The sequence below is a fragment of the Podarcis melisellensis genome (genome assembly GCF_964234715.1).
Source record: "Podarcis melisellensis genome assembly, chromosome: 15".
NCBI lineage: Eukaryota > Metazoa > Chordata > Lepidosauria > Squamata > Lacertidae > Podarcis > Podarcis melisellensis.
Window position 1 is genome coordinate 7019279 of NC_138532.1, and position 16487 is coordinate 7035765.

Sequence of the window (16487 nt, forward strand, 5' to 3'; positions counted from 1 at the left end):
ATGCAATAGACTTACGCAAGCAGCATGGCAGAATGATCCAACTAGGCATTTCCCAAAGAGCCTGTGAAGTTTTGTGCAGCTGATAGACCTGAAAAACTGGTTAAATTAGTATTTCAAGTGCCAAGAATCTGACATGTAAATAAGCATGAAGCATGCAAACCACACCTACCAGCCTCACTGAGCAGCAATATAATGCTGTGCAAATCCCAGGGGAGAGCAGAGAGAGAAGGATCTCTCCCAAGGCACAGGACTTTATCGCACCAGCGCAGGTACCACTTCCTTAATTACTTATTTGAATTGCCTGTCTCTATGTTGAAATGTTAGTCGTCTACAACCTGCTGCCTTCCAGATATTATTGGACTGCTATTCCCATCTTCTATGAATGTTGCCTAAGCTGGGTTGGAGTCCACAACATTTGGAAGGCACCAGGTTAAGGAACAGTCTGCTAGATTCCACTACCAAATCATCTGTGAAGCAATGGAATTGTATCTGGCCTTTCCTCTTGCCAATGTTCCCCATCTATCATGTTTCTTTTTGTGCAAGATATATCTTTCAAAACAAGTCAGCTTCAAACTATGGGCTGTGTTGGACAGTGGAATGGATTTCCTTGGGAGATGGTGGACTCTCCTTCCTTAGAGGTTTTTAAGCAGAGCTTAGATGGCTATTTGTCTGTACAGTGGTACCTTGGTTCTCAAACTTAATCTGTTCCAGGATTCCATTCGACTCCTGAAACCGTTCGAAAACCAAGGAGTGGCTTCCGATTGGCTGCAGGAGCTTCCTGCACTAATGCAGAAGCCGCGTTGGATGGTTGGCTTCCAAAAAACATTCGCAAACCGGAACACTTACTTCTGGGTTTGCGGTGTTCAGGAGCCAATTTGTTTGGCAACTAAGCCGTTCGGGAACCAAGGTTTGACTATATGAGAAATGCATCTGGAAGACAGAATGGATCCAGGAGCTAGTGGTCTGACAAGGAGCCCTTCCTGCCTCTGTTTTTTCCCCTTCCCTCTCTCTTGTTAAGTTTTCTGATGGAATGCATTTTGGCTTCTCATTGCTATTTTTCAATATGAATGTTTTTGAGAACAGTCCTCAATGTTTGGGAATGTTGGCAGGAGGTGAAGCTGCCTTATCAGTTGTGGAGGATAGTGCTGGGTACCTTCTTTCATGTTTGTTGTGGTTTGAGAAAGTGAGGCACTGGGAGGGAGTAGCTAATGGATGATCTGCACGTAGCCAGTCTTGAAGGCTACACAGGTTATCTATAAAATCTGACGGTTTGGGCAGAGTTTCTTTGAAGCCCATGGATGGATTGATCGGCTGCAGGGCTGTGCAAACTGAGGCTACCTGGAGGAGTCACTTTGCCACTTCTTGAGGGCTTCCAAGTGGCAGATTGAAGTGCTTGCTTGGTATGCATACATTGTTTGCTGTTTCAGAATAAAATCTTTAATCTTCTCACTCACTTGTGTATTTTGTATTGCTTCTGAATCTCATTTTAAAAGAACCACCTTGCCTTTGGCAAGACACTGTCCTGCACGCTTTAGTTGAGATTCCTATATTTCAAGGGATTGGATTAGTTGACCCGAATAGTCCCTTTCAACTCTACCATTCTATGATCTATGTGTATATCTTTATTGCTTTAAAATAGATACATTTATGCCAAGAAAGCAAACCAACCAACCAACAAACAAACATACATACAATCAAACAAACAAACAAACAAACAAACATACAAACAAACAAACAAACAAATTATGAATTGACAAAGGTTTTACAATAGTTCACATCATTGGGAGTACAAAGGATGTTAGTTATAAGAATTGTGTAGTTTCATATATTGCTACTGTCTGTTTGTCATTCTATGATCTATAGATGAAATAAACCAAACCGGAAGCTCATCGGGGATCGCAGCGTAAGACGTCACTCTTTTTTAAAAGCTCCCCCTACAGAAATCTGAACTTCATACAGTCTGAACCTCAACCACTCATCAAGAAGAAATGGAGAAAATGGGGGAGGCTGAAATGAGGAAGCCCCACAAAACTGTACAACAGGAAATGAAAGATTTATTCGATCATTTTAAGAAGCCACCTCCAGGTGAAAAATGATTCTTTACTTTTCTATTCATAACTCAAGCTAAGTTTCCAAACTATGCCAATCATCATTATGCCAATAGTTTAGATTTTTTAATTTTTGCCTTTTTAACCATCCAGGTACGGTTGTGATCCAGTCATTACCAGATCCCTGGTACTTCAAAATTTGGGATATTAACCAGAAATACCTCTTGTTAGTGGGTGACCAGCTGCTCTCAGCTCCCAGAAATTCCAACTCACCAGGTAACAGCTCCTACCATGTTTCTCAGTTCCTCCACCCCAGGTGGCTGGCTGTTTTCAAGTGGAACTAGGTAACCTAGTTTCAGGGAGGTGTCTGATTCAGCAGGGCAGGTCCAAGACATTTTTCTGCCTGAGGCAAAGGACAAGCTAATGCCCATTCTTCATTCTAGGCATGGAAGCTAACTGGATTGGTAGTTGAATATTTTTTTATTGCTAGGAACAAGATAGGTTCACTCTTCCTAATGGTAGGGCCGGCCCTGTTGTCTTGGGTGAAGGACAAGATAGTGTCTTCCCATTCCACATATGCTAGAATCTGCCTGGCAGTGGCAGTTGAATCTTACTTCAACATTAGTAATGGGACAACATCCTTGACCACACCCTGGGGAAATGGACTAGCTTAGGTACACAGGGATGTGCTGCCTGAAGTGAGTGTCCCACTTTGCCTAGTTGCAAGGCCAACCCAGTGACTCGGTAGCATCTTCTTAAACAAGGCTCAGCAATCCTCTTGTGGCACTTATCCATGGGGTTCATGAGAGCCACTGTGAAATGGGGAAGAGGAGAGTTCTGGGCTGAGTCTGTTCTAATGCAATGCCTTTAGTCACTAGTTGCATAGGCAGGTGCCTTAGACCTAGTCAAACCATTGCTCCATCATGCCCAGATCACTGGTCCATCTCTCTTATTCCAAGGCTAGTCCATCTTGTCTCACTTATTCCAATTGGCAGTGGTTCTCCAAGGGTATCAGTCAGAGAATGATCTGTCATACCACCTGCCACATGAACTTTTTAACTTGGAGATGGGGAGCCTGTGCTCCTCCAGATATTGCATGGACCATTGGCCATGTTGGCTGGAAGTTGACGTCTAAGAACAACCATGAGAGGGAGGCACAGGTCCTCCATTCCTGCTTCAGCTAGAGATGACAGATGGAGCCAGTCAATCAGCATTGTGCAAGTCTTGCTTCTCATCAGCCTAGAAAATGCCGTCTTCATGCTACAGGAAAAGATGTTGCATGTGTGTTGCAACTGTGGTGAGTGGCCTCCATAGTAGATTCACCACAGCCTTATATTGAAATATCTTTCTGTGGCTCCCTTCTTTCAGATCTACACATTTGGATAGTTAGCAAGCCATAGCAGGAAGATACAGCTGGCAGGGTGTTTCAATTGGAAAAACCCATCCAGCTTGAGAACAGCTCCCCAAATGGAACAAATAACTCTGATATTGCAGAGGGAAAGGCCGGTATGGACTAAAATGAGACACCATGGACAAGATGCAAGCAGCAGGCACTGCACAGAAGCAACAAAGAACAATTTTATGAAACAAGCCTCTAATGCAGGTGCAGGGGAAGTTTGACCCTCCAGTTGCCCTGAGAGGCATGACCAATAGCCAAGGGTGTTGAGAGCTGTTGCTTTACCCTCACCTGTTATAATGGTTGACAGGGAAGGTCTGTAATTCACTGGTAGAGCACATGCCTGCAGAACAATGTGTGCTACTTCTGAGCTTAGCACCCATTTTAGGAGGTTTCAATATTTCTTTTGTAAAAACAATGTGTAAGAGGACTGAAGGTCACTTCAAGATACAAAATTGCTTGTGCGTTGTGCAAGCTCCTGTGCTATGCAGTGGACCTTTCATGATATGAACATTGGACATACTTCTAGTATAGGGGTTGAGCTCCTTTCTAGAGACTTGTTCTTATGGGTCACTTCAACAGCTTTCAATCTGATTGATGGCCTTCCAGTCACCTAAGACTCCTGTACCAATAATGCTTTCTCTCTCCCTTCCTCCCACTCTTCCTCTCTCTTTCCCTCCACTGATCCTGTTTCTGAGCTGCTCACCTCCAGAGGGGTTAATTGCTGTGGTCCCAGATAAAATTATTGGGGAAAAAGATGACAGAACATCCGCCATCTTTATGGGTAAGGAAGATGGGCAACGTACTTTGTCCTGTGTGGAAGTTGGTGGTCAACCTCGGCTAAAGTTAGTGGTGAGTATCATTTGTGCTTCAATTTCTCTTTTGATTCCATATTTGTCACCCCTAGTCTATATGAGAAGCTCAGCATATGAGGTCGGAGCTGGCTGCTCCAAACTCAGACCACATGGCTCTAACAAGCCTTCCTTGAGTTCCTGTACCAATAATTTAGGAACTTTCATCACTGTAACTAAGCCAAGTTTTACTGCCTGTGTCTTCTGACTGATGTATGGGAAAGCACATGAACCTGGCCTTTGAAGTGTTTGTAAGTAAACCAATTTTTAACTTATTAAATGTGTGGCCTTTGGGGGGAAGAGACAAACTTTGAAGGAACTTAGAAAGGTACATTTTGAAGGTCTAACAGCCTTTATTTCCACCCTTTACTTTGCTACATATTTTGTGATTTTACATTTCTGCTGGGGTTCTCTCACCAAAGGGTACTTGCCCCAAACCTGCACCCTGGCATCCAGGAATTCTCTTCTAATACCTATATTTATTTCCTTGCTACCAACATAATGGAATTGGGAGCAGGGGTAACTTAGGCTGGCTTGTGTGAGTTCTACTGGTTTCCAATACTTAGGATTGCTCAGTAGTGCCATGCCTCCTTAACCCTGCATTTTATGAGGCAACAGAGGGTCTCTTGTTTTGTTGGATGAATTTAAATAAATTATTTTGCCGATTGTTGTGAAAATGTTTTGTTTTTTTAAGGGAGAAAAAATTATGGATCTATATAATAAAAATCAGGAATCCAAGAACTTCAGTTTCCTCTGCAAGACTGCAAGCGGCAAGGAGACTGGCAGCTTTGAATCTGTAGCATTCCCAGGATGGTATCTTAGCAGTTCGCCGGAGCCAAACAAGCCTATTGGTTTGAGCCAGCAAGGAGGTGCTGAGATCACTGAATTTTTCATGGAAAAAACAAATAAAGGGGCAGGAGGTGCTGTTGCCATTCTATAGACCCTGTATAGGTGGTGTGGTAGAATGAAGTCCCACAGAGATATAATTTTTCCAGCCTTAAGTTCAATACCCCACATTTCCATGTCTGATATACATTTTTTTGAAGTCCTACTGAAAATTCATTAGCATTTGTAATGCATTTTTCTCCTGCTATACACATTTAATGCTACTTTGCATATTTTTTTGCAAAGCATTTCCCCCTCAATACACGGCATTTTTTGTGTCATTTTCCACTAGCATATGCAATTTTCTGCACACTTTAACTCTAGCATTGTGCCTTTTTGTACATATGACTTGGTTGGGGAAACTGCCTGCAAAATTCAGAAAGGCAAATTTGGAAGGATGACAGTGTTTCAATTTATGCATTGTTTCCGAAAGAGTGAATTATTTATGTGAAATAAAATTATCTTATACCCCTTTTAAATGCACTTGCGGAAGGAGGAAGGGGGCTATTGGTTTGTGGTTTTGGATTCTTTTTTTAATCGTGTATTTTGTGTTTTTATCCTGTACAGTGGTACCTCGGGTTACATACGCTTCAGGTTACATACGCTTCAGGTTACACAGTCCGCTATCCCAGAAATAGTGCTTCAGGTTAAGAACTTTGTTTCAGGATGAGAACAGAAATCGGGCTCTGGCGGCGCGGCAGCAGCAGGAGGCCCCATAAGCTAAAGTGGTGCTTCAGGTTAAGAACAGTTTCAGGTTAAGGACGGATCTCTGGAACAAATTAAGTACTTAACCTGAGGTACCACTGTGTTTTTATGTTGTGAACCACCCTGAGATCTACAGATAAAGGATGGTATACACATTTAATAAATCATTAAACTGGGTTGGATTTGTCTGCCATCCCTATGAAACAAGTGAGACTGGGAAATGGTTACTGACTAGCCAAAGGGCACCCAGCCAACTTTATGTCATACCTTGGTTCTTGAACGCCTTGTCACCTGAACGTTTTGGCTCCCAAATGCCACAAACTCGGAAGTGAGTGTTCCGGTTTGCGAATGTTTTTTGGAAGCCAAATGCCCAGCGCAGCTTCCGTGGCTTCCGATTGAGTGCAGGAAGCTCCTGCAGCCAATCAGAAGCCGTGCCTTGGTTTTCAAACATTTTGGAAGTCAAACGGATTTCCGGAATGCATAACATTCGAGAACCAAGGTATGACTGTATTTGAACCTCCTATCACACTGACTCTCCAAGTTTACAACTTGTAAAACAGGTATTAAAATCTGCAAAGGAGTTTTTCAACCGATTCTCCCCAATACTAGCCATATAAAAATTTATGCTCTAATATTTTTGTAAGATGCTTAAAGACTCCTATGGGGCACGTGACCTTATCATAATATGAGCCCCACACTGGACAAAAGATTACTGCATTGCAGAGGGTTGGATTAGAAGACCCTTAAAGCATAGCTGTCAATGTTTCTCTTTTTTAAAAGGATTATTCCCTTATTCCGAATAGGATTCCTCACAAGAAAAGGGAAAAGTTGACAGCTATGCCTTAAAGTCCCTCCCAACTCTACAATTCTACGATTCTAAGATAACCACCCTGGATCTCCCAAATTTGTAGCTTGTAAAATAGGTATTCATACCGGAATGGAAGTTTTCATTCTTCCAGAACACAAACACTGCTCCTGATTTTCATCATTGTAGGCGTCATAGTTTTAGACATCAAGGGACATATCTTAACCCCTGTGAAATGGTCCGTATGCAGCATCTTCTGTTTCCCAGTACAAGAGCCCATGTACTAGTGGGTGGCAGAGTTCAAAGGAATCCAATGCAACAACTGTGCTAGTGGAAGCTTGTTGCACAACAGCGGGTTCTTGCTGCAAAATCTGTTGCACAACCATCTTTGGTAACGTCCTTGTGTTTTCCCTTGCACAACGATATATCTCGCGGTTGTCCCCTGGTCACTCAAAAAAGGAATTGCTTTGTTCTTTTCACACATCTTTAAAAGTGACAAGGGAAGATGAAACTGAAGCAACTTCCTTTTTAAACTGGAAACATTTCCATTCACACCCCCACACACCTACCCTCTTCATTCCTGAGAGGGGCATGCCACTAACCATTGGTGCGATGCACGATTGATGAAATAAACGGGTGGCAGTATTAGCTCAGAAACACAAGAGGCTGCAAATCTCTCCTTTTTATTGCAGTAATCATAGAGGCCTTCGTCACAATAGAATTCAGATTGCTCTGCCCTGAGATAAATGAACCTGGGCAAATGCAGCAGTGGAGGAGAGGAGGGAAGAGTTGGCAGTATCTGGGGATCTGAAAGAGGAGGAAAGGAAGGGGACCTTAGCAGAAATTCTGTGCTTTCCGGGTCTGCAAACTAAGGAGATGAAGAGTGAGTCCAGCGCTACAGTGAAATGAATTGTTCAGAATGAAGAAGAGCATCTGAGTACTGCTTTTTTGTTTGTTTGTTTCTATTTTAAATATGGCACGGTGGATCTAGACTGATGCTTGTAGTTAGCCGCAGTGGTGTAGCATGGGTTGCTGGCGCAGGGCAAGTGTTGCACCTCCCTAGTGAACTGGGCAGCTGCGGTGGAGGCATGTCCCGGGGGAGCACATGGAGCCCATGAAGCACATGACTGCTGGTGCTGCCACTGCTGGTGGCTGCACACCTTACAACAACAACTTATTTATACCCTGCCCATATGCCTGGGTTTCCCCAGCCACTCTGGGTGGCTTCCAGCAGAATATTAAAATACAGTGGTCTGTTAAACATTAAAAGCTTCCCTAAACAGGGCTGCCTTCAGATATCTTCTAAAAATCTGGTAGTTGTTCTTCTCTTTGACATCTCATGGGAGGGTGTTCCACAGGGCGGGAGCCACTACCAAGAAGGCCCTCTGTCTGATTCCCTGTAATTTCAATTCTTACAGTGAGGGAACCACCAGAAGGCCCTTGGCACTGGACCTCAGTGTCCTTGGCGGCTCCACCACCTTCTGGCCCAGCCAGCCCAGGCGTGGGGCATGCAGGTGTTCCACCTTGTTGCACCCCTATCAGAATTTTGCACCCAGGGCCACTGCCCCTCTCTCCCCCCCCCAATGCTGTTACTGACCACTAAGCCAGCATGTTATTGTCTCATATCGCAGCCTAGAAGGAGCAAGCCTTGTGGCAGGAATGCCTTGTGGCCTAGGAAGAAAATCTCCTCCCTGCATCTGTTTGGTGTCTTGGATTTCTTACTCATCAAGGATTGCTTATAATTTGACGCTTTCTCATATTATATCTCCCAACATCGGCCAGCATGACCAAGAATTATGGGAGTAATAGTCCAGCAACATCTGGAGAGCCACAGGTCAGCCACTTCTGGCCTAAAGGATGTACTAATCACCACCCCATGGGGCTCTCATGTGTTTAGAGACAATGGGAGTACCCGGGGGGGGGGGACGATGACAGAGGTTTCCCATCCCTGCAGTCAGGTAAGCCAAGAGAGACAATGAAGGCCCTCAACACCCTAAAGACTGAACAAAGATTTAAATGTGATGCTTTCCATGTGTCAAACAAACCCAATATTCTCCACCCGGCACCACACTGTGATGATTGCTGCTCAGTTACACCCACCTCCCTGCTGCGCTGTCTGACATGACTTGGAGGAGGGGAGGTGCCGGGCAGAGCTGGGAACACAAATTTCAGCAGGGCGTATTGGCGGGTGGCTGCAACTTTGTGGGAGACGAGAAGTTAAATCACTAGGTGGCAGCCGATTCTCTTCCTTTCCCTCCCTTTGTCTAATGAGCCACTATAATGAATAAACACATCCCCAGTGGAAGCTGATTTAGAAGAGGTCTCCCAGGCCCCCCACAGAAAATAACCAATTTAATCGGGCAGGTTAACCTTCTTGCAGTCAGGGGGAGGGGAGAAGGGAAGAGAAAGCAAGCACCATATTCCTTTACATGGCCCATTAGGCTTCTGGCACCAACAGCAGCTTCCCTCCCTAGGCAAATAGCAGCTTCTGAGATTAGAATTTCGGGATTTTGGAGCGAGGGGGAAAGAGTGAGCCTTCCCTCCCATAAAACCCCATGCCCTGCAGTCCAGAACATGACTGTCACAAAAACATAGGAAGCTGCCTTATTCCCAGTCAGATGCATTGATGCATCTAACTTAGTATTTCCTACACCAATGCTACTCAAAGGGGTGGTTCACGGATCAGAGTCGTCAGCTGCCAGTCTCCAAAGACTCCACTACAGCCCAGGTTGGGTGGGATGCTTCAGGGACCAAACATGCTACTGGTCCCTGGCACATTGAGGTGTGGGTGGGTGGGAATGCCAATCCAACACACTGGATAGTTTGAGAAGCACTGCTGTACACTGCGGCTCTGTAGGGCTTCAGTCTGGATGCTGTCCCAGACCTACATGGAGATACCAGAGCAGAGGTGGTTTTAGGGTGGCGCAGTTGGTGTGGTTGCAGTGGGTGCCACATTGCAGAGGGTGCCAAAACAATGCTGCAGAACAGAGTGTGGGGAGCAGGGCATTGCACAGGGCCCAAAGCCCGTCACTGACTGGGGATTGAACCTGAAAATTTATCCATGTAAGTCTGCTACTCTACGACTGAGCTATGTCCCTATCCTTCTCCCAAGTCCGTTTTAAAGTAAAAAAGGTGACATCTAGATGCTATGTCCTCTACCCTTCTCCTCTGTTGTTTCTACCTGCTCTGTATACCCTGGGTAGGCAAACTAAGGCTCGGGGGCCAGATCAGGCCCAATCGTCTTCTAAATCTGGGCCACAGACTGTCTGGGAATCAGCGTGCTTTTACATGAGTAGAATGTGTGCTTTTATTTAAAATGCATCTCTGGGTTATATGTGGGGCATAGGAATTTGTTCTCCCTCCCCCCTTCAAAATATAGTCTGGCCCCCCACAAGGTCTGAGGGAAAGTGGACCAGCCCCCTGCTGAAAAAGCTTGCTGACCCCTGCTGCAGACTCTGTGGTTAACCACTGTCTCATTAATTCCTACCATCAATTCTAGACATGTCTGCCATTCTGTTTACCCAGGCTCACCCCATATTTGCAGATGTTTTCATGCACCTGAGTGCTTTTGAAGGGGAACAAAAGAGGTGCTTGACTTTGTCTACTGTAAATTCATGGTTGGGCAATACCTGTGTTAGGATCAGCCACAATGTTCCATAACAATGGCAAGCTTCCAAGTTCTCCAGGATTCCTCATTGTGGCTAAAACTCTATGCATAGCCGAGGCGACGGGGGAGTGAATGGGTTAAAAAAATGCAGAAGGCTGATATTGTAGCCACGAGGTCCACCTTTAGACCCAAACTGTGCACATGACACATCATACCTCAAAGCACATTCTTTCCCGACAAAGAATTATGGGCACCGTAGTTAACCTCCCACAGAGCCCTGCCCCTCATGGGCATGTAAGTTTATCCCTCACAGTTCCCAGCAATCTTTAACAACCCCTTTTCACAGTGGCCAACCAGATTTCCAACCCTGGCCAACCCAGAAGCAGAACCTAACTGCAACCACACTCTCTTCACCTGCAATTCCCCACAATTTGTCTCCAAAGGCATGCAGCCTTTGACAGTGGAAGTAGACAATGGAAGTAAACAGTGCTATTTTTCTAGAAATACAGGTGCTAGCACTCACCATGAATGCTTTCTTTGTTCTCTTATAATGGCAATGGCACCTGCCTGAGTGGTGCTGGAACTGAGTTCCAGCTGAAAAAAGCAGCCCTGGAAGACAGCCACCATAGCTAGCAGCCAGGGATAGCTTTATCATCCAGGAATTTGCTCTTTTAAAGCCATCCAAGTTGGCGGCCATCACTATCTCTTGTTGATGACTCTCAAACACATTTGTTGCTGGCCCTGTAGCATCTTCATACCAGTTTCAAAACTTCTGAATATACAGTGGTACCTCGCAAGACGAATGCCTCACAAGACGAAAAACGCGCAAGACGAAAGAGTTCTCCATTTTTCGAGTCGTTCCGCAAGATGAATTTCCCTATGGGCTTGCTTCGCAAGATGAAACATCTTGTGAGATCTTGGGAGTTTGTTTCCTTTTTCTTAAAGCCGCTAAGCCGTTAATAGCCGCTAAGCCGCTAAGCCACTATTAGCCGTGCTTCGCAAGACGAAAAAACGGCAAGACGAAGAGACTCGCAGAACGGATTAATTTCGTCTTGCGAGGCACCACTGTATTTTGAGTTCACTTTTTCATGCAAACGTGAACCCTTCAATTTAATCTATGAGTATAGTGGGGTACCCAATAATCCTTGGGGAAGCTGCCCAGTGAAATTTCGCAGACTAAGATGCATCAAGTCTGTTTTCCCCATTGCATTTTAAGCCACATTTACATGCTGTTTTACACACACACACACACACACACACACACACACACACTCCATGTGCGTGACCTGTTTGGTTTCCTTGTCCCCACAATCCCTCAACTCCTATTCACGAAGCTGTCATCTGCTCATGCCCAGTCACCCATGCATGCAAAACAACTGTCTCAAAGATACACACTTCCGTTTAACGGTGAATGTTTTCCTTTCAGATTGAGGTTGGTTTGAGGGGAAATTCATCAGACAACAGTATTTCCCAAGGAACTGCAGGATAGCTCTGCATCATACATGATGTTTTGTGTACATGTCTTTGAAAGCCAGTGGTGGGAGCGCACTGGAACCAGAGTAAATGGCGATTTGTACACAGCCTTACATAAGTACACAAAAAGTACTTATGGAGAGAGGCTCATTAATCTTGCTGTAGCTGAACAAGTGCTCCTTTAAATCACACCAAAGAGGGTCTCTAATGAAGTGGCCCTTCTGGTCCAGCATTGGTCTCCCTTTCAAAAAACAATGGCTCCAGCCTGCACGCCAAGGGCAAATGTGCCAGCATAAGTAGAGGTTGATGTGCAGATAAGAGAAACTAACGTGCACAATGCTCCTAAAAAGACTGGACCCCTGGATGGTTAAGTCCAGTCAAAGGCGACTATGGGGTTGTGGTGCTCATCTTGCTTTCAGGCCAAGGAAGCCAGTGTTTGTCCATAGACAGCTTTCCAGGTCATGTGGCCAGCATGACTAAACCGCTTCTGGTGCAACGGAACACCGTGACAAGTGCCAGAGCACATGGAAACGCCGTTTACCTTCCTGCCACACTGGCACACTTTTGAACTGCTAGGTAGGCAGAAGCTGGGAGAGAGCAATGGGAGCTCACTTCGTTGCATGAATTTGAACTGCTGACCTTCTGATCAGCAAGCCCAAGAGGCTCAGTGGTTTAGACCACAGTGCCACAATGCTCCTAAAGCCAGACATCACATATAACCAAGTTGCTGCTAAGCTTCCTTAAGAATCCCTAAACTTGTAATTTCAAAGGAAACCAGACCTCTAAGCATCCCACAGTACAGAAGAGCCGGATTCAGCTGGAAGGGGAAGGGGTGATGTTGAGATGCCTCATGTTATTTACACCTACACAACACAGGACTTGCAAAAAAAAACATTGCAATGTGGAGCACTCCCATTCAGTGTTCCGGCCAGCCAGTCAGCCAGCCCCTCTCCCAGGGTCTCCACTCCATTCCTTCTGGCAGAAGAGGAAGCACCAGGAACCCGTCCTGTTACCACCTCTGTGCTCCTGCTCAGGTGACTAACGCATCTCTTGGGGTTATATTTTATAATAAAACATCCTAGAACAACATCCTAGAGGTCCCAGGCCCTAAGGAAGTTAGATTAGCCTCAACCAGAGCCAGGGCCTTTTCAGCACTGGCCCCGGCCTGGTGGAACGCTCTGCCTCATGAGACCAGGGCCCTGCAGGATCTGATTTCTTTCCGCAGGGCCTGTAAGACAGAGTTGTTCCACCTGGCCTTTGGCTTAGAATCAATTTGATTCCCTCCCCCTCTTTCTTTTTTCCTTTCTCCTCCTGTGAAGAGGCTGCATTTTAATGTTTTAATGTTGTATTTTAATCTTGTTTTAATGTTGTATTTTAATCTTGTTTTAATGTTGTATTTTAATCTTGTTTTTTAAGTTGCATTTTAATCAACTTGTTTTTATTATTAATTGTTAGCCGCCCTGAGCCCAGTCTTGGCTGGAGAGGGTGGGGTATAAATAAAATATATTATTATTATTATTATTATTATTATTATTATTATTATTATTATTGGCCCTTCCCAGAGTCCACTCCCTGGAGATCCAGGCTGACTCAGACATCTAGGCCTTTGTGGGTGAGCCCATGATCCTGAAGTGCTGGTTCAAGTCTTCCTTCCCAGTCACAGAGAAGCTCACCATCGATTGGACATATCGACCTCTTACAGGGGACAACTTGGAGCTGGTGTGTGGTGTTTTCACTGTCTGCCTCAGCCCTGAACAGACACTTATAATTCTGTGGCCGCCAAGCTTCAATCCTCAGTGACAGTTTTGGGGTGATTTTTTTTTGCCTCCTCTTAGGGCAGGGCAGGGAAAATTCTTTCAGCCTGAGAGCCACAGGGTCTTTTATACAACCTTTCAAGGGCCACATGCCAGTGGTGGGCTGGGCCAGAAGAAGAAGTAGGCAGAGCAGCAACAAAGGTGAATTTTGCCTTTGAACACCCCCTCTCGGCCCCTGAGCCTGAGGTTCCCCATCCCTGATTTAGAGTTTTTGTAGTGTTTCTGGGCCAATAACTTGTTAGGAAAGTCACTTAATGCAGATAGAGCACAGAGACAAAAGAAATGGATAATCCTTTATTGAATAAACCCAGTGCATAATATGAGAAGAAACACAAAGAGTGGTTTTGTCTTAGTCCAGGTCCTTTCCAGGGTACCCACCAAACATACAGTGGGAAGCTCCCTCAGAAGTACACAGCCAATCAGAACAGTGTAGAGACCACCCCTTTTGACTGATTGCTAAGCAACATTTCCACCCAGTCCCCTTCTTGACTAGTTGACTTTGACTCCTAACAGAATTAACCCTTAAGTTGCACACTGAATGATCCTTGCTGTTGCACTTCCCCCATACCCCCATATATTTTTTGTACTTCTGCAAACCTTGGGGTTTGGTTGAACATATTAATACCTCCCTATTGTTTCGCAGTTGCCCTGCTTCAGCTACAATCCTGTCAGCGCTCACCAGCTGAGTCAACAGTACGAAGGAGCGATGGCTTCCACAGTGCATTATATTAAATAATCAAAACAAGCTTTTGCAATTGATGCTTTCTTTGTGTTCTTCGGTACTGTTCGAATGTGAAAACACCATATGGGGTTTCTTAAATGTCTAAAGTAATTGTGAAGCTATAAGTAAAAACCTTGCAATTCCATGATATTAATGATTTTAGAATTGTATGTGCCATCTGTGAGACTAGGTGAATATATAATGATGCAGCTATATCAGATTGCTGGGTGGAAATGTCAAAACCAGGTGCACTGTTTTAAAAAAAGAAGAAAAAGTTGTGCCCTGCCTCACAACCTCCTTGAGTGTTTTTGTCTGGCTAGAATATGCCCTTGAACTCTTGGTTGACTGTGAATACAGAGGGGTTTTCTGTGTGTGTGTGTGTGCAGAAACTAGCCAACTGTGCAAAGGCAAAATGGGAACTTCTTACTCCACCCAGCAGTGGCATGTACCTGCCCCAGGAAGGTCCCCCAGAAGGGGAAGTGGCTCTCAGGCTCAAAAAGCTTCCCCACCACTTCCGTAAAGCAATCTCAACAAAACTAGAGGTAAACTGAATGCCCAGTCGTAAAGCATTGACATTTTATTGTCGTTCCTGATAAGGGTGTAGGAGTGTCCATGTTTGCACCAGTGAAATGTCGAGGGACAAGGGGGGCCAACACAGTGACGTCAAGACTCCCTCGGGAGGTGGTGGGCTCTCCTTCCTTGCAGGCAGTGCTTTTTTCTGGGGGGTACGCAGGGGTACGCATACCCCTAAACATTTTGGGAATCTATACCCACCTTGGAAGAATGGCAGATGAAGATGATAGACTATATGGGACTGGCAGAAATGACTGGCAGAATCCGAGACCAGGGAAAAGAGACGGCGGAAGAAGATTGGAAGAAATTTAAGGACTATCTTATGAAACATTGCAAAATTAATGAATGTTAGAATGATGATGGTTTAGAAATTAAGTGGTTTTCAGCTGTAATGATTAAGTAAAAAAGAAAAGAAAGGTTAAAAATTAAATGAAAATTAAGGGAGAGGATTTGCTGAATTAATAATTAGAAATTGGAATACAGAAAGGGGAGGTATGAGGAGGTCGGGGAAGTAAGTTATAAGAAAATAAGGGATTGAAATTATACTTGTTTTTGTTTGTGTTCTGTTTGTATTATTGTTTTTCTTTTATATAATTTTTTGAAACTTCAATAAATATCTTTTAAAAAAAACATTTTGGGAATCTAAGTTTGGCCTCGTTGAGGGGCAGCATTTCAATATGAGTAGGAAAATGAGAGTACAGTAGATGCTCAGGTTGCGAACGTGATCCGTGCGGGAGGCACGTTCTCAACCCGCAGTGGCACGTCTGCACATGCACGGGTTGCAATTCAGCGTTTCTGCAACCGCCAAAACCTGGAAGTAACCCGTTCCGGTACTTCCAGGTTCTGGCAGTCTGCAACCTGAAAAACACAACCTGCAGCATCTGTAACCCAAGGTATGACTGTATCCCTAAACATTTTTTATAAAAAAAGCACTGTTTGCAGGTTTTTAAGCAGAGGTTGGATGGCCACGTGTCATGGATGCTTTAGTTGAGATGTCTGCATTGCAGTGGGTTGCACTAGATGACCCAAAATGCTAAAGGACTGCAACTCCCATCATTCCTGATCATTGGCTGTGCCGGCTGGGGCTGGCTGTGAGTTGTAGTCAACAAACCACATTGGCTATTCCTGTTGCAGGGTATACAAGGAACTATTCTGGTATACAGTAGTGAATACAAATATATTTGACCCTCAGCCCTTGTTTCCTGTTGGGGTTTGGTGCTGGAGGAATTAAAGCAGGGGTCAGCAAACTTACCATGCCTCGGGCCGGTGTCTCCAGCACTGATCGTGTGTCAGGTTGGAGGGCGGGGGAGAGCATGCCCATATGCATGCGCACACACTATTTCTGGTGCACGTCTGGGTTGGAGGAGCACTGGAAATAGCTTGTGTGCATGTGCATGGGCCTCCTCCGACCCGGATGTGCACTGGAAAAAACGCTTGCGCATGCACACAAGCTATTTCCGGTGCTCCTCCGACCCGGAAGTGGGCAGCTGCGCAGCGCAGTGCCGGTAAGGGCGGGGAGTGGGGGGCGCTGCGGGCCGGATAAACTAGTCCCTTGGTCCTTAGTTTAGGGACCCCTGAGTTAAAGTAAACCCTGGTAAGTTTATTCTGC

General features: G+C 45.0%; 2 protein-coding genes across 2 annotated transcripts in view; one reads left to right on the top strand and one right to left on the bottom strand.

Moving 5' to 3' along the window:
• Positions 1 to 6944, bottom strand: part of LOC309358234 (interleukin-36 receptor antagonist protein-like) — a 47980-nt gene extending 41036 nt beyond the window's left edge. The window contains exon 1 of the mRNA XM_081891197.1: positions 6819 to 6944. The gene's annotated coding sequence lies outside the window, so the exon portion shown is untranslated. The remainder of the gene's footprint in view (positions 1 to 6818) is intronic.
• Positions 114 to 5690, top strand: LOC309358230 (interleukin-36 alpha-like). Its single transcript, XM_081891187.1, has 5 exons — positions 114 to 269; positions 1864 to 2085; positions 2202 to 2324; positions 4157 to 4296; positions 4990 to 5690. Exons 2-5 carry the CDS (start codon positions 1989 to 1991, stop codon positions 5233 to 5235), a joined length of 606 nt encoding a protein of 201 aa, XP_081747313.1. The 5' UTR covers positions 114 to 269; positions 1864 to 1988; the 3' UTR covers positions 5236 to 5690.
• Positions 6945 to 16487: the final 9543 nt, after the last annotated feature.